At 46.5% G+C, this 17703-nt stretch overlaps 1 protein-coding gene across 3 annotated transcripts; it reads left to right on the top strand.

Annotated features, from left to right (window-relative positions):
* Positions 1–4334: 4334 nt before the first annotated feature.
* LOC121077113 (UAP56-interacting factor-like) lies at positions 4335–17540 on the top strand. 3 transcript variants are annotated; one of them, XM_040571958.1, is made up of 9 exons: positions 4335–4523; positions 7466–7609; positions 10998–11140; positions 13138–13265; positions 14049–14130; positions 14524–14564; positions 14650–14724; positions 15395–15506; positions 16281–17540. In XM_040571958.1, exons 1-9 carry the CDS (start codon positions 4436–4438, stop codon positions 16374–16376), a joined length of 909 nt encoding a protein of 302 aa, XP_040427892.1. In that variant the 5' UTR covers positions 4335–4435; the 3' UTR covers positions 16377–17540. The 3 variants fall into 3 exon arrangements, with proteins under 3 accessions (XP_040427892.1, XP_040427891.1, XP_040427893.1); XM_040571957.1 differs by having other exon boundaries at positions 14046–14130; XM_040571959.1 differs by lacking the exon at positions 4335–4523 and adding an exon at positions 4881–5147 and having other exon boundaries at positions 14046–14130.
* Positions 17541–17703: the final 163 nt, after the last annotated feature.

Genomic DNA, 17703 nt, shown 5'->3' with positions numbered 1-17703 from the left:
TGAGCACCAGAAAATACATTCTTGAAGGCAGCGGGGAGGGCAGCTCCTACCCTCAAAGATGTAATTCCAAGTACCACTTATTCCAATTGCACACACTGGAAATACCTCCTCATGGTGCTGCAGAGGTCTTTTATCTTTTTTATCCTTAGCTGGTCATTCTAGTGTGATTTCTAGAAGTATTTTAAAATTGTTATTATATTTATTTTGAATAATGTGTTTGCCATGCAATAGCATACTTTCCTTGTTTGTGTATTGGCAAAATTTGAAATACATACTTTTCATTGAAGGTTTACTCTAAATCAAGAGCCTCTGAGAAGCAACATGAACTATAACTGCTCTTACACAACCAGCAACAAAGCAACCAGCAAAAAAGCTGCATGCTCTATCAGTGAATCTCCCTTTACTGGGATGTAAGTAGGTTGGATACAGATTGCACTGGAGCTACCAAGTCGCCTGTCATCCTGCACATGTGTGGGTTGAGTCCAAGCCCATGCTATTGCATTTATCTTTAATCAAGTATGCCATGCATTTCACAACTCACATCTCTATCACACGAAAGACTGTCTAAGACAGGAAGTAACTGTTGTGACCTTGTCCTAGATAACGGGACACGAGATGATCAACCGTAGTGTGCTTTAATACAATTGTTTTGGTGTGACATCATCCTGTCGGCCTCCAGCTCTAAACATACTTTTCATGGGATGATTTTAAGGATGTTCTGCATATTCCAGAGGTATAGCTAATGGGTTTAGTAAGAGTAGTTCTGCATGTACCAGGCTGATATCTCATTTTCTAATCCACATACGTACAGAGAAAAAGAATCCTTCCCTAAATCCCTTGCAGTCTTACAGTACCCAGACTGCAACTGCTAAATGCATTAAGAAGCAAATCATGGAGCTCTTCATTAACTGTTAACAAGAAGTGGATGACCTGTCAGTGAACAGTTGTTTTCACTGAGCAGAACTTGATGATATATGCACCTCAACCACCTTATTACATCCACTAATAAGTTCTGCATAAAAACTGAAGTACTATCATCAAAGTAGCTCACATTCTAGGAATGGTTAATGAAGGGAAAAATCAGCATGATGAGGAGGCTTGTATTCTCAGTAAGCCTGTAGAACAGTTTTGTTCTCTTCCATCTTCTCAAGATGATTTTCAAGTAGCAGCACATGGTTAAAAGGCCATGTTCAGCATCTAACTATAAAACATAAGCTCTTTGATGACGGTGCACCGATTTCGGAGCAAGCTAATGAAGCTGTACGGATACCAGTGCTCCTCATTAACTGCTGAATTACTCTCCTGGAGCTCCCACCAATTAAAAGGCCTCAACACTCCCCCTCGTGGGCAAAATACGAAATATCACAAAAATACCTGAGCGGACTCCTGGCCCACTGAGATAAGCAGCTATTTATGTTCTGAGCAATTCTGATATACGGTGGAGTGCTTCCATACCAGCAGATACAAATGTATGTATGCAGATGCTAAACGCTTCCTTGACGTGTGTTCCTACAACCACTCTGACCTACTTCTCAAGAAAAAAACATTTATTTCCTAATGCATCGTATAGTTTTGGGTCTGTTTCACTGAAAGTGAACAGTCATATTTCTGGTATTAAGTAACTGCAAGATGAGGCACCCCTAATAATAACAAAGTGGTCAGGATTAATTTTAAATACATACTTTTATATCAAGGCATAAGATTTATGACAACAACAAATCACCACAAGTTCTTTAGCATGCAGAAGATTCACTAAATCTACCAAGAGACTGAGAAAATATTTCAGATAATACAAGTCGTTGGATGCTAGCATGTGTTCTCTTCTCCCACTGACTTCTATTTTTATTTGTTTTAGCTAAAAGCCTTTTAGGGTTCCTTAGGGTTTGGCTATGTGACAAAAGGAGCACTTGATAAATTGAAATGCTCATTGCCCTAAAATAACACTTGTTTTTCGTGAAAACGTTCATTATGCATGTGCCTTCAGTGAGGGGAGTACCTGGCACCTTTGGCAGAAATCTCTGCCCCAGTTTGCTCCAAGGGCTTAGCTTGACAGCTGGTTGCTACAGCATGATTTAGTCAATGCAAAACAGTTCTAGAGGGAAATGTAGCAAAGTGTTTTTTTGTTTTGTTTTAATAATGCCACTTTAACCTTTAAAAAGCCACATTCCTGAAATTCCTTTCTTAGGATGCAGGGTCAAGTTTGTCTGCTAGATACTTGCAGTGTTATGCAGGGCAGGGGGATTGTGCTTCTAAAGAGGTTCTGGCTCTTAGGGCCTTTTCACCAAGTCCAGCATGTAACACCTACACTGCTAATGTGAGAAATTACACAGAACTGAGTTGACGGCAGTGCTTAGACATACAAAGCAAATGGGACACTTGCCAAGACATTAAGAGGCCACAGACTGGCAGCTGAGAGAATAGAGTGTGTATCAGCTCATACTTCCCAGATGCAGAAATACAGCTCGTAAAGATTTTATCACTGCCTTTAATCCTATGTGGCTTAGAGAAAAATAGGTAATAAAATTTATCATCTAGTGAAGGAGAAATTGCTTTATTGTGGTTCAATAAAAAAACTGTCATTTGAAAATGCCTCCTATTTACTAAGTTGCTTTCAGTATTTCTAAAACTCTGCTTTTGTCTTGTTTTGTCTCTTATTTATTTCCCTAAAAATGATAAAATGAAGACACTATTGGAAATCTCTCAGCTGTTGCTTTTAGATACTCTGACAGTATAATGAAACATGATTTTGCAGAAGGTGACAATGCTTTTCATTACACTGGCCTCACTGTGGACCAGCTGTAGCTTCCTACCAGTGCAGAAACCTGGGCCATATAATCCATGTCTCACCTGTACTCAGTGGAGACTCCAGCCTGCTCCTGCAGTCCTTCTCTTGCAGGTCCTTGGAAATTCCTGCTTCACAGCAGACTCCAGGGCACCTCCCAGAGCCGTTCCCAAACACCCTTGTTGGGTGCCAGAAGATGACACTGCTATAGACCACCTCTCCAAGCCCACTGCTAAAGACCAGGTTTATGTGTATACTTCCACTCCTGCCCCAGCAGTTGCAGCTTCCCTGACTTCTCTAAATTGCTGGGAAATTGCTAATGGGTCCCTTTGAAGGGAAAGCTCCTGGACTAAGGGGCATTAGAGCCAGGGCTCCCCAAAGAGCAGCAGCAGTACCTGCCAGAAACCTTGTACATCAAGAGAATGACAAATTGGGTATCACAACCTTAGCCTCCTAACATTTTGCATTTAAATACTTTAATGGTCGTCCTGCAGTGTCATTGCAAAAGACAGCTAAGGTTATTTGTTGGCGTCTCTGTTCTTTTCTTTTATAAAAGGACAGTTCCCTAAACGAGCACTTTCACAAGTACTTGATCTTGCTAAGAGCTCTACACATACCAGAAGGCAATCTTTGCCCTGATTTGTTTGCACGTAGAAATTTCTCTCCCTATTTGAAGTGCAAGCTGTCCATTATGGAAAATGTCTTGAAAACATGGAATGTGCAGACTTAGTTCTGAGACTTATGTGGCCTTTATTATGTATGCAGTGTGGAAGGTTATCTCAGAGCACTTGTATAGAGACTTTAGAAAAATATGATCTTTGCTTATGATACTGTTAACCCCTTGGAAGAGGAGGGATTGTTCTCCCCCAAAGTGGTAGCACTTTGGTTTAGTTTTATCCAACTAAAAGTAGAGGAAGACAGTTTAGCTGATTTTCAAGGAGCAGGACAGCACCAGTGCCACAACCGACGTGACCTAGAGACTGAAAGATCCCCCGAAGAATTGGTCATCTGTGAGTGGTCCGGGGGCGCTCAGGGCCCAGTCCCAAATGGGTGTTTGCTCCCCGAGCTCACAAATACAGACAAAAAGCTTCATTCCTGAATACGAGCCACGAGTGCCTCCCCTTCTCAAGTTACCTTGCCTTTCTAGTTTTCAAAATGAGCCAAAGACATTCTTTCTTCTCCATCACTCAGAAATGACCGATGCCTTTCCGAAGATCCCCCTTCTGGCATAAACCCCAGAGGAGAAGGGTTCGGGAGGGGAAGAGGAAGAGCGCCAGCACAGAGGCTGGGGCACGCTGCCCGGCGGCGAGCTGGAGGCACGGCGCTGCACAAAAGCCTCCCGGGACCAAGCGGGGATGCCGCGAGGATGACTGCAGGGGGTCGGAGGGGGCAGAGCGCCCGGGCAGGCCCGGCTGCAGGGCCGGGAGCAGCGGGAGAGGAGGCGGCCGGGCCGGGAGTGGGGGGGGGGGGGGGGTGTGCTGGCGGAGGGCCGGGAGAGGGCGGCTGGCGGAGGGCCGGGGCGGCCCGGGAGCGGCGGGCAGGGTGCCGGGGCCGGCTGGCGGGGCCGCCCCAGGGTGCCGCCGGCGGGTGCCGGCACATTCCGGGCAGGCGCACTGCGAGGCGCGGGGCGGCGGCACTGCGCCTTCCGAGCCCATGGAGGCGGCGGGGCCGCAACCGGGCCCGAGCGCCAGCCCCGCGGCGGGGCCGCAGCCGGGAGCCGAGGAGATTGACATGTCCCTGGGTAGGTCCGGCGGGGCCGAGCCGAGGGGGGCCGGGGTCGCGCTTGGAGCTGGGTTGCGGGGGGGGGGGGGAGCTGGGGACGGGCGCGGGGTGCTGCCGGCCCCGGCTGCGCTGGGGGTGAAGCGGGCTGGGGAGGCGCAGCCGCAGCTGGGGGAGGAATTGGGGGACTCGAAGCCGTCGCGGTGCTTTTGTGGCAGCACCCCGAAACTTCAGGGGGGAAAGCGTCAAGCGGCGCGGGCCGGGAGAGGCTCACGTACGTGCGCCTGCGACTGAAATACGGAGATGAGACATAGCCTGGGGTGTGCAGGCTATTTATAGCTGCTTGCTCGTGATGCTCGCCATTCCTCTGGCAGCAGATATGGAAGCTGTGCATAAACAACTGCTCTTTTATTAACTCCGAAGACTGGGACTGCAGAGTTTGGGCTACAGATCTTGGTGGATTATCCTGGTGACATCTCCGCTGTGGAAGGAAAGTCCACCAGCACCTTTTAAGACTGGGTTAGCTTCCTGACAGAAGCCTTGTGTCATTTCCCAGTGATGAGCCACTTGTCAGGAATAGCAGAACGTTTTCCACAGCCACCTCAAACTGATCCCTTGGTACTGATGCACATGTATTTTAATGGTGGTATGAGGATTTACAGCAATAATTGGTTTGGTCCCTAACTTTTCATTTGTTTGTTGTTGTTTTGTTTTGTTTTGTTTTTTCCCTATGGTGTTGCTTGTGCTGCACCCCTTTTCTGTTTGCTGGTACGTGACACTCCCCTTTCTTCTGTTCTCCCTTAACACTTCCCTCACTCAGACCTTCTGCTTCCACCTGGAATGTTCGATCCAGAATACACTGTACTCAGAGGAGAAGAGAACCATGAAACAAGAGCCCTGGTTATGAACTAATACTTTTACCGCTGGGTGCTTTCACGTGTGCTGGTTCTTATTTGAGTTAGCAGTCACAGGTAACGGCAGGAGTTATGCTAAGGCCGCCCTTGTGGATCTAATTCTGTCTTGGGTGCACAGAAGTACCTTAAATGACCCCTCACTGTAGTATTCCATTATGTTGCCCTGTTAACCCCATCGTGTTTATGGGAAAAGAAGAAAAGGTAACAACTGATACCCAAAACACTGATAGACCAGGCAGCTGAGCATTCATCTCCTCACCGCTCCTAGTGAGCTTTTCCTCGCAGTGTGGAGAGCCCGCCCTGGGACGCCTGTGACGACCTCCCCGCAGAGCAGGCAGGGCTGCTGTCGATACGCTTCAAAGCAGTCTGTGCCCCAAATAACACATATCCCAAAGGCACACTTAGCTGAGAACATTAGCGCATTCATACCAAGAGCATTGCACAGTCTCTCCCAACGTGCTCTCTTCCTGGCAGACTTGATAGAGAAATCACAAAAGCAGTCACGCAGACTGTTCTTACATCTGCTCTTGTTCACTTTCTCCAGGCCTTGTATTAATTTGGACACAGGATTTTCTTGATAGAAAATGACAGGTGACAAGTGCTGGAGGTATGATTTGCTGTTTGTGATAATCACCCTTTGAAAGCTAATGGGACTTTGTGCTTCCACTCCAGTGATTCATTAAGGAGCTAGAGTAGTCTCTGCCTGGGAAAAGGCCTGATTTGGACACATCTTGCCTCACTAATTTGGCAAAAGTTAAAACATTCTGCTTGGGGCATACTAGATGCAGTGTTATTACTTGCTAAATGTTTTCCGGAATGTTTGAGGTTAGAAGGAAATTGTTGGAAAATATCAATTAATGAGGAAGATGTTCCTTTGCCTTTGCCATTCCTCTTCATCGAAACAGCTTGAATTAAAAAGACCCCCTTGATTTCAAACCAGCTCAGTGAGAACTGAGCTGCTTTGAGCTGTTTTGGGATGATTTCATGATAGAGCTTTGTGTCTAAAAGTAGTTTGTGCATGGTCCAGCACTGTCTTTTAAGAGTTAAGAACACTTCTTCAGGATGATCATGAGCTTTCAAAACCCTGCAGAGGCATCAAGAATGCTCTGAATATTGTAGGTGGGATTGCACCTTCCTCTGTGTCCCTTGTGTTCTCTCTGTCAGGAAGCAAAGAGCACTTCTGTGCAGTTCAGGGGCTGTGCAGTGGTGGTGCCTGAGGAATTCAGCTACCTAGAACCAGCTCGATTGCTACCGAGTGGTTAAGCAGCAACACCTACTCTAGAGAGTCAGAAAATCAATAGTCAGGTCCTGAAGATGGCACTTAAAATACAAAGTACTACTTCTATTTGTTGTGCATGTGGCATTGATTTGTTTACTGTTTTTTGAGCCACAGAGGCTTATGGCTTCAAGCTTCATTTCGTACCACCAAGGGCTAGAAACTTGCCTTGTTTTTTTAAGGCAGTGAGGGAAGTCATGCACATAGCTGTGTTGACTTCAGAAGATGGAAAAGGAAAGGAAAGGAAAACATCATACAGCCGCCTGGTGTCCTCTGCCCGGGGCAGTTTCTGTGTCCCATGGGTGGCAAAGGGAGCCTTGGAGTGGCTGTCACGGCATGGATGCTTCTGCCAGTTCTCCTCACTTTGACCACCTCGACCACAGCCTCCCAAGTCAGACCTCCTCCGTAAATGTTCTCTGAGCTCTCAGCCAGTGCCCCTGCAAAAATGCCTTCCCTGATGTTTGTGCGAAGTCTCCGGGATTGGATCCCTCGGTGGGACGTGGGTCTGAAATCTCTGTCCTGCACATGGTAGATATGTGCCGGCTGGTAACACATTTTTACATAATTCACTGCACCTTAATCTCTAGCCTGAAGGAGCTGAGTAAATTGATCCTATGCTTCCTAGCTAAGCTTAATCTTTCATTGTCTGCCACCACAGCTCACAGAACCGCAAACCCTGTTTTTACTGTGGACAATTGCAAGTACCAAAAGTGGAAATTGATGTTGGTAGAAATTGTAGCTTTTATGGGTTTCCCCTTTGCCATTTTGATCTAGATGACATCATAAAACGCCACAGGAAAGAACAAACAGATGCCAAAGCTGCAGGGGAGAGGCGAAGGCAGCAGATCAAGAACAGGAACGCGGCGTACGGGTTCGGGCGGCCCCGTTTCCGTGCCTGGATGCAGAGGAACTTGCAAGGTACGTGAGCACCCTGGGCCAGCAAAGGCCAGCAAAGCTGCATTGCCTCCCTGGAAAACACGTTTCTGTGACAAAATACAGCTCCTAAATCCTTCTCCTATCGAATTCGTGTGTGCATATAATATGTACTTGGGCACTGAACAGCTTTTCTCTCGGCAACAATGGAATATCAGGGCCCTTTCAGAGGATAAATTCATCCATTTCTATCCCACCCTCTCATGAATTACTAATTCAAAGTGACTTAATATCTATGCTCTATTCCCTTTTGGCTTTGCATATTTTAATTATGCCTCTTCCTAATCCTCCTTTTCCCAGAACACACTTAAATTACCCCTTCAGTAACGGTCTTTGATAGCTCAGTTATTGGAGCTAATTTGTCACTTTTGCCAATCATGCTATTTTTATGATGAGTTTTTTTATAATACCGTGTGATCACACACTAATCTCTGTTTGGTTCCACTAGCTTTTATCTTCAAAACTAAAGCAATGCTAAATGCTGCAATGCTGCATGAAATGCCATCTTTATTTATCAAAAATTTGCTTTTTTTAATTACTGCTAAATCATTTCATTGAAGATTTTAGTGACATTTTGCAGCAATGTCTTTGCATTCATCCTCTTCAGTGCAAATGACACATTAGGATGGTAGGATCACTGGGAGCTGTCCTTGTCGTCTCAGATTTGCTTCCCACTCTTTCATTCTCACTCTCCACTACATATTGCCTTACTGAGAATCGTTCTGGTTCAAAATAGTGCTGATAATTTTCTTTGATTTTTCTGTCAAAAAAGAAACACAGTACTTGATATTCTTCCACACAGAGACTACTGCAAGCAGATCAAATGAATCAATTACTTTTTTTTTTTTGTAGCTAAGCTTAGGAAAGAGAACTTCTCTGTTCATTTGTAGAATGACTTTTGCTAGTCTTAGTATTTTACAGGTTTTACTGAGTCTGAATTCAGCCTTGCCAAGGGCAGGGATCCACCATGCTGTGTGGAGCTGATGTCAGTAGCAATTTTAGGAAGCTCAGCAGGGCCAGGAATTAAGCCCATAATTCTTCAGGGGCTCATTCCACTTTAGTCCCTGCTGAAATGCAGCCCCTTGTGGGCTGAGATGTGATAACCATTATCAAAATGATAATCAGTACAGCACAGCAGTGTAATGACAGAGCATGGAGAAGGGTATTATGCTGATTGAAACAGCAAGAGAATTCATGCGAGCGAAGTGCTGTTATCTCTCCTGGAATTTGGCTTAAACCATCTCCTCAGTGGTGGGGGAATGATGATTTTTAGTGACAAGAAATTTGAATTTCAAATCTCCTCCAAAAAGAGTGTCTGAGACATCAGGGCCTTTCCCCGTACTGGGCTTGCTGGGCAGAGATAGCTCTTGGCCAGTACGGGTGTGCTTAATGCCAGGCTTAGAGCAGGCACCCAGACAAAGGTGGGGGTCTTCCTCAGCTGCCGAAGCTGTGAGCTTTTATTCAAACTTTCTTTTATTAATAAATATCTGCCAGACTTTTTGGAGAGATGAAGCCTCCCGTGCGTCACATTTCAGCATACACGTGACAGACGGAGGCCCTGGTCCCCAGCTGGCGTACACGGGGTGCCCCTCGGAGCTGATGGCTCCGCAGTTAGTTATTTACATTGGCTGAGATGCGCCTGAGTGCGCTGCTGAGCAGAGGCTCTCTAATAGGAACCGACTGACAGGAGCATGATTTTCTAGTCGGGGTTGCCTTTTGCATCTATCCCTCCCTTTGCACCGGTGAAATACCCTGGAAAAGCAGCTGAGCTCAGTCTCTCTTGCTGGAAAGAAGTTGCCCTCTCCAGCGTACAGGCAAGCTGCAATGCAAGGCTTGGTGGCCTGTGGGAGAGGGGTCTGGTTAACAAGAGAGAGAGAAGGGAAAGCACAGGGCAGCTGTCGAAGGAAACAAGAAAGGGCAAAAACAACTGTGGAGACAGATGCGAGAGGGAACAAAGTGCTGGTAAATACAGCAAGACCACATCTGGTCAAAGAAGACACAGATTACCAAAATCTGGGTGTTTGTCGGAGAGAGTTTTGCACACCTGCATGTCTCCTGCAGCGAGGTCATCATTTGCAAGGACATAACTACTGATCCCACAAAACTTGTGAACAGCATTGCATTTTGTGCACGTCACCAACCAGTATCTTCTGCCCTTGGGAGCCAAGCACCACGACTGCTGGTTGTGAGGTACCTGCCGCAGGCATGCCCTGGTGCTTCTCATTGTTCAAAGCCAGAGCAGCTCAAATGATCGTCAGTTCCTTGCCTTGTAACCAGTGCCACCAGCCTGCGGATGAGCCCCTTGTTATGCCCTGGGGCTGGAGCCTTCATTAATCACTGTGGTGCCGTCCCCCTGACAGCAATGTCACCACTTCCTCAGAGCGCTTCATTTCTAATTGCTCTAAGTCATTATAAATTGCTGTGATGTAGGAATCGATGATATGGAATCAATACATGTGTCTAACCGCTCCCTGGTTTGTCACTGAGGTTCTCTTCTCTGGTGTGGGGTTTTAACCACGTGGTTAACTGCCTGCTGCAATTCACTGCTTTATGTCTGATTTATACACCCTGGTGAGGATGTACGCACATTTCACTGATAATAGCAGCTTGGAAAATGCCTATTTAATTATGACTACAGAAGTTTATCATATGGAGTAATTAAGCTTTAATGCACTGTGCTGCTGTCTGACAGACTGAGTGCTTTCCTCTCACCCAACACTTCAGCACACTCAAAAATTACAAACAGGCTTAGGGGAAAAAGTTAAATGCAAAATGTGTGGTTTCAGTGTATGTATTGTGCAGTAACACAAAACAGCAATAGAAGGTACCCCCTTCAATATATGCAGTAAGTAAGGATATGTTGAGCTAAAATAAAATAAATAATTGTAGGCCAGTCTTCACTTACCAAGTGAGATAGTGTGGGCACTCAGATCTATTCCAGGCTGCTGCAGGTTTGGCTTCCAGATGCCTGGGTCACTTGCGTATCTGTATCAAAATGCTTTTCCATTTCACAGTTAATTCATAGTAGTGTGAGCTCTGACAACAGATTGACAGGTTTCCTGATGTGAGTGTTCCTGCCTTTATTAGGAACCAGAATTGCGGAAGGCTTTTCTCTTCTGTATTCTTTCAAATCAAATGATATGTTTGTCAGTCATATATATCATGAAAATGTCGGAGTGGGACATTGGTATGATAAATTATTTTATATTCTGCAAAATTAACTTACATTTCTGGAATACATTTATGTGATTCATGTCTCACTACTTATATAGCTACTCCTATATCATATTAAGTTAACCTTGTAATATATTTGAAAAACTGTAATCCTAAATCGAGTTTTGAAGGTTGCTAAAACAACTGTTAATTTTCTTAGGACCTAACCGTTTTAGAAGAGGGTTTGGACAACAACAATATAATCGAAGACAATTCAGGAATACTGTGCCAGGTCCTCGGAGAAGAGCAGCTGCTGCATTAAATGGAGTGAGCCCTTTAAATCGCCAGGCATCAGCTCAAGAGGTAGGGGAATAGAGAAGGTACAGCTATTCCCAAATGTCATGTAGTAATCAGCTAGATTTTCTGATTATGGATCACCCAAGAACAATCTACATAAAAAATGCACAGGCACAGTCTTTTGTATGCCTATGCACAGCATTTGTATGCATAGGTGTGTACAGACATACGCATATAAAACAGCAATTTTCCTGTTGGCTTTATAAGCTTAAGACTTGGCGTATTTTTTTACTGAGTATGATCCCATGGGTTTAAAAAAAAAGTGTTTTTAAAAGATTTTAAAATATTTGTAAATATTTCCATAAAAACAAATTTTATGTCTTCTCGTCTTCCTGTCATTATTTAGAGATGACATAGAATTATCATTTAGATAGTAGGAGGATGAGAAGACATGGAATTTGTTCTTATGGAAATACTTTAAAATCTTTCTCAATCAGATCTTGCCACCCACAGCATTTTCCAAGGCCCAGTGAAGTCAAAGGACGGAATGTTTTTGACTTCAGGGATGTACTTTGTACTAGCAAGTGTGCAGCCTTCCCCAGGGACACTGATTACCAGTGCTATGACAACCACAGGTCAGATTGCCCACGTGCTTCAATATAAAATGCATTTTTGTCGTTTGTAGCTTTCCTTCTCTCAAGTTTAAATATTTAAGTCTTGTCTCACCTCAAAAACACTTTAAAAAAGAGTGAAATATTTTCATTCAATTTTTCAGTTATTTTTAAGACTCAAGAGATGAGAAGGAAAATATGCATTCACCATTAAATTAATTCTTAGAGCTTTCTTCTGAGTATCACTAAAATTAAACTGTCTTGGTGTAGAAGGTGGGAATTGAGCAAGTAGACAGTCCTTTGTCATAAGAGGTCATTTTTTCCTGCATTGGTAGAAATTCACTCAATTAGGAGGTCACATATGCTCAGTAAGCTTTTAAAAACAGCAATTTGGTGAACATGATGGCACTTTTAATGGCTATGTCCTGGAAATGTAAGTTAGAGAACCCTAAACTAAGCATGCGTGTGCATAAAGTGTGGTTATTCTTGAAAATAACAACTGCAATGACTCAGGTATGTATTAAGTATGGCTGGATATTAACAGAAAGCAATAAGCAGTTGCTGGGAGGCATAATTCTATGGTAGCTTTTTTGTGTGTGTGTAAATAAACCAAGTGAGAGGAATGTGGAAACATTTCAGTTATTGGGTAGTAACAGTGATGGTGGTGGTCCCACAGAAATTACCTGAAAGGAGTACGTGGCCATTTGTATGAGTAATTGCAGGAGGACCTGCGCTGCTGTCTTCTGATGTGCTTCATGCTTCGGGGCTCAACTGGGCTATTTATGCGTCCGAACAAGAAAGAGTCAATGACTGAAAAGAAACCGGAGCAAGGCTATAATGCTTGACTTGTGTGAGATTTGCGCTCCAAAGACTATTATTTTTTTTTGGTATTTCTGTACCATTAGGATGAAGCATTCTCCCTAGTACTTGTAATTTAATGCCCAGAAATTGCGGCATGCATACCGATTGTTGACAACAGCGTGCAGTAAATCCAAACACTGAGAGTACAGCAATGTGCTTGGTAGAAATATTCCTGCTATACAAGCCAAATGGAAGAGGCCAGGTTTCAATAGATTTGGTGAGGAAACAGTTTCCCATTAAGAAAACAACAAAGGCTCTGCTGCAAGACTGCAGAAGTTGCAAAGAAAAAGCTGTTGCGAATGGAAATACATGAATGCAGAACACACAGGGCAGGGCTGAAACCCCCTGGACACAACCACCAGTGACACCAAATGTGTCGGTGAGTGGTGCAGGCACCTCAGTACTGTCAGTTCTCAAACCTGCACTCACTAGACAGAGTCGAAGAAAATGCCACATGAAGGTGCTCAGGTTTTCAGGCAGTGGCAGTCAGCGGGGGAGGACAATCGCACGCTGTCGCTCCTGGTCACTCCCTCTTTGCCTGGCACGGCAGCAGTGCAGGTGCCAACCACTGAGCTCTTACTGCTCTTTCAGGGCAACAAGACCGAGGAGGGTTTCGCCAAAAGCAGCAGCAGTGGGCAGCTGGAGGCACAGCGACGGCCACCCCTGGGTCCCAAGCGATTCAGAGCAGCTGCTGCCAGCATCCATGCCCCAGGGAGAAGGTAAAAGCCTTGGTAATTTCTGTTTTTCAGAAGTTCCCTGTGGCTCCACTCTTGGTCTGCTGCAGCATGTGTGTGTTCATGTGACATGAGAGAAGTACCTTGGGTGTGTTAGGAATGCACCTGGAAATGAAACAACCTTTTGTTAATAAGTCAGGTATGAGGTCCGTTGCGTTATTCTAGCAAGCGCAATGTGACCTTTCTATTTTTATTAAACTTTTAATATGTCACTCTGGGGAAAGCTTTCAAAGGGTGAAATATCCTTTATTTTCACAAAAGCAGGAAACACAGACTCCATTCTGAAGGGACAGGCAGGGAGTGAAGCTGTGGGAACAGATGCTGCACCCTGGGATCCGTGGTGGGTCCAGGCTGCGGGGAGCTGGGCACAGCTCCAGTGTCTGTCTCATCGTGGTCCTCATGTCCTCTCTGCTCAAATGGAAGCTGGGTTTCAGTCCTGTCTTTCTTTGCTCTGAGTAGAACATGGACTGAATGGCCTCCAGGGGTCCCTTCTGACCAGATTTTTTTCTATGATTTTATTCTATCATTTTTCTTTTAATGAGAAGAGTTCAGAACAAACACAAGCTGCTGTTTTATTTGAGCAGAAAACTTGTTTCACTGAAATTCTTTGCTGAAAAACCTTTGGGGCTGAACTTGGTAAAATATTCCTCAACTGCTTCTCATATTGCTTTTTAATACCAAACTCAGGTGAGTACTTCATCATTAAACTTTAGGAGAGACCTGCTATCATATTCACCTCTGCTCTTTTCTCTCCTTCCTTACCAGCAGGCCTTTCCTGCTGAACAGGGGACCAGGCTTCCAGCAGAAGCGGATGATGCAGCGGTTCTCCAAAGCCAACTTTCAGAGAGGGGTCAGTACAGATGCATTTTTCAACAACCTGCAGTTGGTGACCGTTCAGTTTTACCAGCCCTTGCCCAGTTGTATCTTTCCTTCCAAAAGTAACTGGGAGAGATGGATGACTTTACAGAGAATATATGAGAATATATTCCTAGGACAGGGCTTTTTAATGCAGCTTAATATTCTGGTACCTGGAAAGTAAAACATGGACAGGTGATAAAAGTCTGCAGCTTGTACAGCAGCACAGGGAGAGGAAACTTCAGAGCCAGTTGAGCACCCAAGCTGAGCAATTTTCTTGATGACACACAAAGAAAGAACTATTCAAATATACCAAATGAAATACAGGAAAAGGAATCATTGTTTTTGAGATATAGTTAAGTGATTTTAAAAATTTATTTCATTGCAGATAGATGCTAATGCAGAAGGGAAACCACCAAGGATGCGAAGGTAATTGGCGAAAAAGCCACACTGCAAACATGATGTGCTCTTTCATGCTTGAATCAGAGCTATAGCTGTCTCACTGTCTTGGCAGGTGGCAAGTGAAACCGAGCCCTGGAGCAGTTCTGACGGTTTCTGTGGCTAATCCCCAGGCAAGCCAGGCCAATGTGTAAGTAAATGAGGTGATTTGTTAGGATGGAAGCCCTACAAAAGCCATTGCAAATCCCTTTAGCATTATTGCAGCTTCACTTCTTTTATAACGAGGGCTGAGTGGATGGTTCAGCCCCCAAATGGTTAGCAAATGCTGCCTCATTCTGTTCCTGGCATATCCGAAAGGAGATGGGAATTACACATGGTTGGGTTGTTATCCGGAGTAAGGGGGAGTGAGAGCAGGGGCAGTACATGGGTGGTCACAGGCGGGTTCTGCTGCCATGGCTGGTGGCAGTGCATGCCCTGAAGGGACAGCTTGTGGTGGCTTTACAGGAGGAGCAGCACTGACCTGCTCATGGACAGCGTGGCTGTAGGAGCTCAGCATCAGCTCCACGCTGGGTCCGGGGCATGTGCAGGATCTGGCATCCACGCAGGGGCGGGAAGCAAGGTGGGTGAGGGCACTCAGCCCAGAGAGCAGCCCCTGATAGCTGTGATATGACACAGCCACAGTGCTGGAGCACAGCCTGCAGAGCAGCTGAGCACCCCTTAAACTCACTCAGACCGCAGTGATTAATGCTGTGGGAAGCATGGGGTGTACAGGGGGTTCCCTTACTCCTTGCCAGTTTGCAGATGATAGGAAGTGAGCTGCCTTAGCTGTCTGGCTGACCGCAGACCTGTGCTTTCCCCAGGCCTGGATCCAAGCGCCCGTTCCTGCGAAGCCAGAGGCCCCCGCCACGGGTAGCCAAGCCCCAGCCCAAGGGGGTGATGCTGAGGTTCAACTTCCGTGCGATGGCAAACCAGGTAGAGGAGCGTCGAAGGGACAGGCGGCACCTTGCACCCTGCTGCAGCCCTGCCGCTAAGCTGTTAATGTCACGCTCAGGTTTTCAGGGCCGCCAGTTGCATTTATCTAGCACAACCTGGGATGAAAATCCTGCAGCCATATTGGCTAGGTTGCTTGCCAAAATTACGGCATCAGAGAAGACTGTTCAGCAGCTACAGACTCAGCCCAGTTTTTCCCACTATGTTGGTCCCTCTTGCCCTGTCCTTGTGCTTGCTCAGAGCGGAGGGATGCCCCCTGTGAGTGGGCCTGGCTGGGGGCAGCCATTTCACTGTCTGTGCTCCCCCCTCCTTGGAGACATGCAGCACCTCCTTTGGGCTTTGCTCTCTTTTTGCTTTGGAGACCACCTTGGTGCCACGTTTTACACTGACATATGCTCCAAAAGCCCTGGGGTGGGTCAGAAATCCTGCTCCACCGTCCTTCGTTGCCAGCACTTCTTGTCTGGATGTTTTTTTTTTTTTTTTTTTTTTTTCCCTTATGCCTTGTGTTCAAATGCCATCTGCTTGCTCCTGTTCTTGCCGAGGATGCCCGGTGTCTTGGGTCTGGGCACTGCTTGGAGGATTTCCAGCTGCACACAGTCTGTCAAGCTCCTTGTCTTCGTGTGATGAGTGGTTTAATTGACTAACTGGCTGTGAAGCACCGTCCTGACTGATGGGCTCTAATCAATACCCTGCTACAGGTCCGGCTGTGCTTTGCAATGAGACGCAGGACTGACTCGCTCTCCCTTTCCCCTGCAGACCAGCCTGACGCTGGATGAGAGGTTCTCTGGTCTGAGGAATAAGAGGCGCTTTACAGCAGCCTGGAGCGCCGGCCGGACGGTCACCATGCCCTAGCACTACGTGCTCATCACAGGGACTGCAGACAGCAGTCCAGGCCCTGTAGCGGGCAGCTCAATAAAACTCGATAGATTTCCTCTGAGATAGCTAATTTGGCAACCTGCCGTTTCCTTCCTTACACACAGAATGAGCGAGTGATTGAGGGCAGGGACGTGGCAGCACAAGAGTCAGGGCCACAGCGCAGGGCAGGCAGGAGAGGAGCAGAGGTGGTGGAAGGGGATGAGTGGAGATGGACTTGCTGTGCCAGGGAGAGCCACGGTGCTGGGGCCAGCCCCGCACACCTGCCAGGCCACCCCCTGCTGCCTGGGGGTGACCGCTGTGAGAGGGAAGGGGACTAACTCCAGGCCGTGCCTGTGGAGCCTCCCCTGCCTTGTCCCAGAGCTGGGACAGCGTTGAGGCCACTGCACCACCCACCTGGGAGGCAGAGCATGTGGGGGACGAGCAAGGAACATGCCCCAGCAGCAGCACCACCAGGGATGCTCCAGCGTTCCCCAGCATCCACCTAAATGCCTGATTTGCAGCATGCACCCAGGACCCCTACCCAAATGTTTGCAGTGTAAGACCCCCACATCCTCTAAGCGTCTCACCCTGCCCTGTTAGACGGCCCTGGGACCTTGTGTTTTGTTTGGTTTGCCATGCTGTTCTGACTGCTGCTGCCAGCTGTGCTGCCAGAGCAGCTTTCCTCAGCACAGATCACAGACGGGCTGCCCCAGCCCAAATCTGTTCTTCAGTGCTGTGTAGTTCTGCATTAGGGATTTCATAGGTACAGCTCCACTCGTGCTCAAAGTATCAGCATAATCAAACTTGCAGTTGCAGGAAGAAGGCCAGGCTATACAGCAGTTCGATAAATATTGGGTGAGAAGTTAACAAGCTGGATCTAGACATTTGTTATTGAAGCTCTGCACCAACTCTGAGTCACTGATCCATTCTCCACCCACTGCTGCAAGCCAGCACTGAGCACACTGGACACAGCCTGTTACTGGGCCCTAAGCTATACGTATTGAAGTAAATATTTGATAGACTGCTTTACATTTTACACTGAGCGTCTTTAACAAGAGACTGGACTTGAAGTTGGTTTTATAGGAATGTGTGAAATGTTACTAGCTGACTAAGCAGTGATGTATGAGTCCAGTGCACCGAATAAAAAACTAACTCGTCAAATGTCACCTCCAGTTATTTACCTTCTTTCAGCAGGCCTCCGGCACAAGCTCAGCCTCTCAGCATGGTGCTGAGTGCCCAAGGGGCTTCTCCCCTTCGCCCCCCCATTGCCTCCCTGCCTACTCCACATGTGGAAACGAGCACTCGGCCATCCCTGTGGCAGCAT

This window comes from Cygnus olor, chromosome 13 (genome assembly GCF_009769625.2).
Source record: "Cygnus olor isolate bCygOlo1 chromosome 13, bCygOlo1.pri.v2, whole genome shotgun sequence".
In the NCBI taxonomy this organism is placed as follows: Eukaryota; Metazoa; Chordata; class Aves; order Anseriformes; family Anatidae; genus Cygnus; species Cygnus olor.
The sequence above is the reverse complement of the archived record's forward strand: the minus strand, read 5'-3'. Positions and strand labels throughout refer to the sequence as shown.